Raw genomic sequence first — 9,481 nt, 5'->3', positions numbered from 1 at the left:
CTATCCCATCTACAGTCATTCACATTATTTTCCTTTTGCTAATATCATGGTTCTCGGAGAAAGTTGGTGAGAGATCTTTAGTCTGTTGTCTTGCTCCACTTTATGCAACTCCAATAATGGGAGTAATTAGATGGTGGTCAGGAGCAGGTAAGGACATATGGGCTACTTGGGTAGTCAACACATTGTACTTGGGACAGCCATACATTCATGCCATTTGTGTTGCGTGGGTGTCACGAAACTCCAATTCAGTTCGAAACAGATCCATATGTTCTGCTTTATACAATATGTTTGTGCAATTGGGTAATATTATCGGTAACAATATTTACCGTGAGGACGATAAACCGTTGTACAAACGAGGAAACATGCAGTTGTTTGTTATTACGTTGATTCTTATACCTATTTTGATACTTACCAAGCTCTATTACATTTGGAGAAACAAGAGCAAGGAAAGGATTTGGAACTCAATGTCCGAAGAAGAGAAGCACGAGTATAGAGAAACTACAAAGGACGAAGCTAATAAGAGGCTAGATTTTAGGTTCGATCATTAGTTAATAGAAAAAGTGAGATTTGAGTGTTTATAGAAATAAAGTTATTTATCATATGTTCGGTTAACAAGAGGTAAACTGTAGCCTGTGGTAGTAGAGCTTTAAAATGGACATTACCGGTATTTGCTTACTAAGTTTGTGAAAGACCTGGAATATTCATGGAACTAAGGATTACTCATTTAAATCGATTCACCACTATAGGAAGGATATTACGGTAAGGTAAGCACATGCCCACAAGCTATTGTACATTTTTGTTCTAAAGATGTGAAAATCAGCCTCAAGGGATCGCTTGGATGTTCAATCCATTCGCGTTTTGTAAACTTCTTTAATTCCAAACCATCTGCTATCACCTATTTCATCTGTTCGCTTGAGTTCACAGTTTTGCAAAGGTTCTTCGCATGAATGTGATATCTGAACTGATTCTATAAATGAAAACTATTACAATTAATTAAATTGATTTGGAACCGCCTAAGGAATTTTTTTCACTTTTCACTTCAGTTACATAAACCTGTTGATTTAAGACAGATGTCAAGTTCATTGACATTCTTTAAATATCTTTCCCTTTCACACAAAAATGGATAAAACAAGATAATTTTTGCAGCCACAGCTTTTTCGCTCAACAATCTCATAAAATAATAGAAAATATCAACAACAATTAAAACATTTCTTAACACCACACCTTTTATGAAATAATAAGATTATATGGGCATTCACAAATTCCTTGAACAATAAGCGTATAACCCTTAAGGGAATGTAACCACTTAGAGCCTATAATACAACATAGTTGCACAATATAATTGGTTCACAAAAATATATTGCGCTAAAGCACGTCATAGTTACGACCAGGACGACTGCAACAACACCAAAAAGAATGACAGTATATATAATGCTTCAATATGCCCAGGTTACATTCATTAGTACTTGTTCCCTGGAGAGTCAAATTAACACTTATCCTCCGACTCGATTTTGCCGACATCAACCATGGGTCATCACCGCCTGAACAATAATTCAAGTTCATCCGATACTTCGCTACTGTTGGTCAACAATAATCACTCAAAAAATTTAGACAAACTTACAGTCACCCAGGTTGCATCAGATACATCTATAGAGAGTTCTGGAGAAAGTGATCAATTCAAAGAGAATCCTTTTTTGGACCCTCAAGTGGAAGAGTACTATCGCGACTTGTACACTAAGTCGGGATATGAGAGCTATTCCGCATTCGATCCTACCTTTGAATGGACAGAAGAAGAGGAGAAAAAGGTTATTTGGAAGTTGAACTGGAGAGTTGTCTTCACTGCATGTCTTTTGTTTGTGAGTTTACAGGTTGATAGAGGTAATTTGACACAAGCAGTTTCGGACAATCTTTTAGATGATTTAGGATTGAACACAAATGATTACAACACGGGTAACACCATATTCCTTGTTAGTTTCTTGGCGGCAGAAGTTCCTTCTCAAATGATATCAAAGGCGTTGGGTCCAGATATCTTTATCCCATTTCAGATTTGTGCTTGGAGTATCGTTGCAATGTCCCAAGCGGCAATGAAGGGGAAAGCTGGTTTTTACGTTACCAGATGTTTGATTGGGGTGTTAGAAGGTGGATTCATTGCCGATTTAGTGTTGTGGTTGAGCTACTTCTTCACTAGCAAAGAATTACCAATTAGATTATCTTGGTTTTGGACAACGTTATCCTTGGTTCAAATTGCAACGTCTTTAATGGCTTTCGGTATATTGAGACTCAATACATGGGGGTGGCATGGATGGCAATTCCTTTTCTTGATCGAAGGTGGATTCACTCTAGCCATTGGTATTGCCTCATGGTTCTTGATGGTTCCCAGTGCAGTGCAAACCAAACGTTGGTGGAATCCCAAGGGGTGGTTTACCGACAGAGAAGAGAAAATTGTTGTCAATCGTATCCTCAGGGATGATCCCACCAAAGGGTCGATGAACAATCGTCAAGCCATTGGTCCAAGAAACTTATTTCACTGTCTTATTGACTATGATATGTGGCCATTATATATTGTTGGTATTGTTGCTTATATTGGTCTGGGTACTCTAGGAACATATTTTACATTAACAAACCGACAATTGGGCTTCTCAGTATTTGACACAAACTTGTTGACCATACCCTCGACTGTCATTCACATCATTTTTCTTTTACTGATATCATGGTTTTCAGAAAGAGTGGGTGAGAGGTCATTAGTATGTTTGATTGCACCACTTTATGCGACTCCTCTAATTGGGGTTATCAGGTTCTGGTCCGGCTCGGGAAAAGATATTTGGGCGACATGGGTTTTGAATACATTATACTTGGGACAGCCGTACATCCACGCCATTGTGGTGGCGTGGGTGTCAAGAAATTCAAACTCAGTCCGTAATAGGTCAATTTGTTCGGCGTTATACAATATGTTCGTTCAGTTAGGAGGTATTATATCCAACAATATTTACCGTGAAGATGACAGACCAATGTACAAGAGAGGTAACATGCAATTGTTTGTGATTAGCTTGATACTTATTCCAGTATTGTTGTTGGTTAAAGCATATTATATCTGGAGGAACAAGAGCAGAGACAAAATATGGAATTCGATGACTGAGGAAGAGAAGCGCATTTATAGAGAAACTACAAAAGATGAAGCTAACAAGAGGTTAGACTTTAGATTCGAACATTGATTACGCTTTCGAAGTATCTGGATATTTAGAGACTATTGAAATTTTACAGAGTAGATTCAATGCCACAAATATTATTTATAGATTCATTGTTACATGACTTTCAACTACCGTCGCGAACTTTAATTACCTCTTCCAGAAGACTTTTTGCAAAAACAAGAATTTGTAGGATAATCTTTCCTAAGTGATGTCGATTATTGTGGGGTAAATACACCTTTGCGAATGCTTTGAAATAAATACAGTATATCGGAGTTAGTTTCCTAAGCGAATGACTCAATATAACACAAAGTGGCTTTTTTTTTTTTTTTATTCCTATTTTGCAACAATTATGATTTTTCGCAACAAATTTAAGTTAAAATAAACCTAAACTTAGAACAAGTAAGCAAAGAATCGAAGGCGAAGAATAAGGTATCTTTGGCGGACCAGATATTGGACAGTCATACTTTTGGCTTCAAGGGTAATATGACAGTTCTACTTCCGAAAAGGTCTAAGGTTGACAACACCAACACAACTCGACCTTGAGCTCTATCAAAAACAAAGCATTATTTGTTCTTCAACAAACATCACGATGATAATACTGCATTCAAGGGAGTTTATTTGTAAACCATGTTCTCTGTCCTGAAATGAACAATAAGCTACGAATTACGGCTTACTTCTACGAGATGACCTGATAATTGAAGAAAAATGTTTAAAAATATTTATAGTTTCAAGGAAAAGCTTAATTTTTCTCACCAATGGTCATTCCGATGTTGCCCCAGAAAAACATTCTTAATTACCCCAGAATTGTGGGGCAAGAATTATAAGCTACTTTCAATGAGCCTAAATTTTGGGTTCGCCATCACATAATCTCAACCCCACAATCGGGAATTACATATATACCGGTGATGGGTGCAACATTGTGACACTAGTTGTTCCTCGGCTGAACTTGGAATCTCACATATTTCCAGTTCTATCACAATTTCTATTTGGGAAACCTAAAAATAAGATAAGGTAAAAGAGGTTTTTATCCTGAGTGAATGAAAAATATTATTTTTCAAATTTTTCCATATTTGGGAAGTTGATGACTACACTGATGATAATTGACAAGAAAAAAAATTGAAAATTCGTATCACGAGCATTCCTTTGGACAGTTGAAAATTGGGATCTTTGCGGCCAGTCAAGTTTTCGTAGGTGATATAAATATTCACTTATCTACTCAAATATTTTAGGTCAATCATGTTGGAAACCATAAACAAATGTCTACCGAGAAGTTGAACTACTCAGTGTCCGAGGACAAAACACCAACACAGAGGTTGTCAAACGATGATATCACAGTTGAAAAATCGAGAATCAGTATCTCCGAAGTATCAATTGTTTCAGAACACGTAGACAAAAACAAATCCAACAATCCATTTCTCGACCCTGCCACAGCTGAATATTATAAAGAGTTGTATGAGAAAACAAAATACGAATGTCGCTCCCACTTTGATCCTGATTTTAATTGGACAGAGAAGGAAGAAAAGAAAGTGGTTCGTAAATTGAATTTGAGAGTTGCTCTTGCTGCGTGTCTTATGTTTGTCGCTTTACAAATTGATAGAGTCAATTTACATCAAGCTGTTACTGACAACATGTTGGGTGATTTAGGTTTGACCACGGATGATTATAATATGGGAAACACGATATTCTACTTGTCTTTCATGCTTGCTGAGATTCCGTCACAAATGATTTCAAAGCGTCTTGGACCAGATATTTTTATTCCTATACAAATCTGCGCTTGGAGTATTGTGGCAATGTGTCAGGTGGCGCTTAGAGGAAAGGCTTCGTTTTATATTACTCGTTGTTTGATTGGTGCTATTGAAGGTGGTTTCATTCCGGATCTTGTATTGTGGTTGAGCTATTTCTTCACCAGTAAGGAGTTACCCATTAGATTGTCATGGTTCTGGTCGACATTAACTCTCACACAGGTCTGCATTGCTATTGCTGCATTTGGTATCCTACGCTTGAGAGGGGTGTTTGGATGGCCAGGATGGGCACATCTTTTCCTCTGGGAAGGTTTGTTCACTCTAGTGATTGGCGTAGCTTCATTTTACATGATGGTACCATCAGCAGTACAGACAAGGAATTGGATGCACCCAAAGGGATGGTTTACAGAACGTGAGGAGAAGATCGTTGTTAACCGTATTCTACGTGATGATCCAGCCAAGGGAACCATGCACAACAGACAAGCTCTTTCATTGAAAATGTTGTGGGAGTGCTTGATTGATTACGACATGTGGCCGTTGTATGCAATTGGGTTGATGGCCTACATTGGTCAGCTTACATTTGGTTCTTACTTCACATTGATGACGAGAACCCTCGGATTCGGTACCTTTGACACAAACCTTTTGACAATTCCTGTTTCAGTGTTGTATATATCAACACTTCTTGCAATAACATGGTTGTCGGAAAAGATTAATGATAGAGCCTATGTGTCATCGATTGCACCAATCTATGGAGCAATTCTTCTCGGAGTGATTAGATTTTGGCCAGGGGCTGGTATTCAAATCTGGCCAACTTACGTATTGAATACTATTTACCTCGGTCATCCTTATATCCATGCAATCCTTGTATCGTGGGTATCAAGAAATTCAAACTCGGTCAGAGCTAGGTCCATCTGTTCTGCAATGTACAACATGTTTGTCCAAATGGATTCGATCATTGCTCAAAATATATTTCGTGAAGATGATAGACCTTTGTACAAGAGAGGTTTATTGCAATTATGGTGCATTACGTTGTCAGTAATCCCAATGTTGATATTGACCAAATTTTATTACATTTGGAGAAACCAATCAAAGGAAAAGAAATGGAATGCAATGACAGAAGAGCAACAGGCTGACTACAGAAGAAACACTACCGATGATGGAAACAAAAGATTAGATTTTAGGTATGCACATTGAGTTGGGGTTGGTGGTGATGGCTATGTCGATGGTTTTTCAAATAATAGCTAGTTAGGTAATATTCAATAGAGTAAATTTTATTGCGCATAATCATTCAATTTTGATGTCTTGTACACTTGTAGAAGATCCCGTCTAACTCACAAAGCAATCTGAGACAGTTTCTACCAGTTGAATAGATTTTACACAAATTTAACAATAACTAACTTGATGAACTCATACTCTTGCGCTAGAGAAAATATGCGCAGATATGTTTAATGATTCTCGGGCAGATTGTATGGCTCACCAGAGCTTACTAAGTTGAGAGAAACAGAAGCTAAAATTGGATATAAGGTTGGTTGATCTAAAGGAAAGAAATTATATAGGTTAGGAAGCGAAGCTATATAGAAGTTAGGTTTTGGGCTTTGCCTTTACTACTTGAAGCATTTGTCCTACCTAGATTTCTGTTGAAATTTATAATCGGTACACAAAAGTAACGTATAAATATACGGCGATTCGGAATTACAACCCAGATAGTGCATTCTATAATCCGACCCTTACTTATGTATTTTGATTGCCGTGCATTTTCAGAATACACATGAAGGTTGCAACCTAGCATCGATGATGTTTCTTTGTGTAACCAAGCTATTTTTTGGCAGTCGGATCGCTTCACCCTTGTGTAACGTTACTATTTTAAGCATACTTTAATCATCCATTGAACGATAGCAATTAAGCTCCTGGTATGTACAAAATGGAGGTAAAAAGGGAAAGGGGGTACACATTTGTAATTTCCCTATTGGCGAGCTTTACCGGTGCCAATCCAACTTTACTAAACTCGTTGATGCTGCCACTTGGTTCTCTACGCCAGAAAGTAGTAGATATGAGCTTAGAACATTGAAGTATACTCAGATGCTCTTCTCTATATAAACCCAGACAATTTTTGATGGAAACTCTAGCAGTTTTTGTAGTGGTTGAAATTGTAAACTTCAACTTACAAAACACATTGCGAACTTTTTGATATCAATACAGAATTGATATTCTATAGTCAAGACTCGTAAGTAGCTCAGCACCCCACCAATATCCCGAGTCGTATACGGCATGAGCCTATGTCATTCACCATTATCAGATTAGATCGACATAATTTCATCTTCACATGGTAGTTCCCTCACTATCAGATCGGATCGGCAATTTATTTTATCACTAAAACCATTTTGTTCCATTAATTTACAACCATGCAATATGACAGTTGCGTCAGAAGGTTTCTTTCGATCCGAGTCTTTCACTAATCAAAATTTAAAGCCATGATACCATTGCTCTTATTAAACCCCAAACATATACAGACACGTCAACCTACAATGTGAATATAATCGTCTTTTGTGTGACTTGATTGACACATTGACAGTTTATATAAATGGTATCAGATAACTCTTGAATCACCACAGGCAACTATCATGAGTTTTGGCAAAGGGTTTTGGGATTTTCTTGGCTAGCATATTTTCTTGCGCTTATCATGACTCATCACAATCAGGTTGACATTTCCTTCTCCCTCGACGATACTTTTCCACTCAATGATAAAGCAGATTGCAAAACGAAGTTTAATAAAGAGCCAGTCACAAGAGCTGCATCCGAGCTCTCTGTTGACTCTGACCAACTTGCCTTAAATCCATTCTTGGATCCTAAAGTAGAGGAGTATTATCGGGAACTCTACACAAACTCAAGGTACGAATGTTATTCTGCGTTTGATCCCACATTTGAATGGACTGAAAAAGAAGAGAAGAGGGTGGTAAGCATCTTAAACTGGCGTGTTGCTTTCATAGCTTGTCTTTTATTTGTCACTTTACATATTGATAGAGGAAACTTATCGCAAGCCGTTTCAGATAATTTCATATCAGACGTAGGCATGAATACCAATGAATACAACACTGGAAACACAATTTTTCTTGTCAGCTTTATAACAACTGAAATTCCTTCCCAAATGATTTCCAAAATGTTGGGTCCTGATGTTTTTATTCCATTCCAAATTTGTGCTTGGAGTATGGTTGCCATGTCACAAGCAGCAGTAAAGGGAAAAGTTGGTTTCTATATCACCAGGTGTTTGTTGGGCGCTTTGGAAGGTGGGTTTGTTGCGGATTTAGTTGTGTGGATAAGTTACTTCTTCACCAGTAAGGACTTGCCCATAAGATTGTCTTGGTTTTGGAGTATGTCCTCCCTATGTCAAATTTTTACCTCCTTATTGGCATTTGGTGTGTTGAGAATTAACACTTGGGGGTGGCATGGGTGGCAATTCTTATTTTTGATTGAAGGTGGATTTACCTTGACTATTGGTATTGCATCGTGGTTCTTGATGGTCCCTAGTGCTGTTCAAACAAAAACCAAGTGGAATCCTAAAGGTTGGTTCACCGATAGGGAAGAGAAGATTGTTGTCAATCGTATACTTAGGGATGATCCTAGCAAAGGTTCAATGAATAATCGTCAAGCAATTGGTCCAAAAAATATGTTGAAGTGTCTCATCGACTATGATATGTGGCCCCTTTATGTTGTTGGTATTGTCGCATATATTGGACAGGGAACTTTCACATCATATTTTACGTTAATCAATAAACAATTGGGATTCTCTGTGTTCAATACAAACTTGTTAACTATCCCATCTACAGTCATTCATATCACGTTCCTATTACTACTCTCCTGGCTTTCAGAAAAGTTCAACGAAAGATCATTAGTCTGTATGTTTGCACCGCTTTATGCAACGCCCATAATTGGGGTAATAAGATATTGGTCAGGTTCGGGGAAAAATATATGGGCAACATGGGTTATCAACACCTTGTATTATGGTCAGCCTTACATTCACGCTATCGTGTTTGCTTGGGTTTCAAGAAACTCCAACTCAGTTAGAAATAGATCCATCTGCTCATCATTGTACAGTATGTTTGTCCAAGTTGGTGATGTCATTGGTAACAATATTTACCGTGAAGATGATAAACCGTTGTATAAGAGAGGAAATATGCAGTTGTTTGTTATTACGTTAATTCTTGTGCCTGTATTGTTGTTGACGAAGGGGTACTTTTTGTGGAGAAACAAGAAAAGAAATAGAATTTGGAATTCTATGACGGAGGTCGAGAAACATGAGTATAGACTAACAACCACAGATGAGGCCAACAAAAGGTTAGACTTTAGATTTGATCATTGACTGATATTTGGAAGTTTTTTATAGTCATATTATATATTTGGGATTTTTGCATTATTCTATTTGTCCTATCATGATGTAAAATTTTGGTGTTATAAGATGGAAGTTATGCACCGGGTCCAAAAAATTATGCTTTAAACCTACCATATTAAACGGAATGATATCTTCATAAGATTTATCTATGTAGTCCTTTACTC

The 9,481-nt window shown here is 37.5% G+C and overlaps 4 protein-coding genes across 4 annotated transcripts; all 4 read left to right on the top strand. All coding sequences in view use genetic code 12, as the record gives it.

Moving 5' to 3' along the window:
• Window positions 1-548, top strand: CORT_0G03070 (allantoate permease; the record flags this gene model as incomplete). Its single annotated transcript, XM_003871061.2, has 1 exon — window positions 1-548. A coding segment is annotated over one exon (548 nt), but the record flags the coding sequence as incomplete, so codon positions are not given.
• Window positions 549-1,526: 978 nt separating this feature from the next.
• CORT_0G03060 (hypothetical protein) lies at window positions 1,527-3,212 on the top strand (the record flags this gene model as incomplete). The annotated part of the gene is made up of 1 exon (XM_003871060.1): window positions 1,527-3,212. One exon carries the CDS (start codon window positions 1,527-1,529, stop codon window positions 3,210-3,212), a length of 1,686 nt encoding a protein of 561 aa, XP_003871109.1.
• Window positions 3,213-4,444: 1,232 nt separating this feature from the next.
• Window positions 4,445-6,124, top strand: CORT_0G03050 (hypothetical protein; the record flags this gene model as incomplete). Its single annotated transcript, XM_003871059.1, has 1 exon — window positions 4,445-6,124. One exon carries the CDS (start codon window positions 4,445-4,447, stop codon window positions 6,122-6,124), a length of 1,680 nt encoding a protein of 559 aa, XP_003871108.1.
• A 1,486-nt stretch (window positions 6,125-7,610) lies between these two features.
• Window positions 7,611-9,287, top strand: CORT_0G03040 (hypothetical protein; the record flags this gene model as incomplete). The annotated part of the gene is made up of 1 exon (XM_003871058.1): window positions 7,611-9,287. One exon carries the CDS (start codon window positions 7,611-7,613, stop codon window positions 9,285-9,287), a length of 1,677 nt encoding a protein of 558 aa, XP_003871107.1.
• Window positions 9,288-9,481: the final 194 nt, after the last annotated feature.

This window comes from Candida orthopsilosis, assembly GCF_000315875.1.
Source record: "Candida orthopsilosis Co 90-125, chromosome 7 draft sequence".
Taxonomy (NCBI): domain Eukaryota; kingdom Fungi; phylum Ascomycota; class Pichiomycetes; order Serinales; family Debaryomycetaceae; genus Lodderomyces; species Lodderomyces orthopsilosis.
The sequence above is the reverse complement of the archived record's forward strand: the minus strand, read 5'-3'. Positions and strand labels throughout refer to the sequence as shown.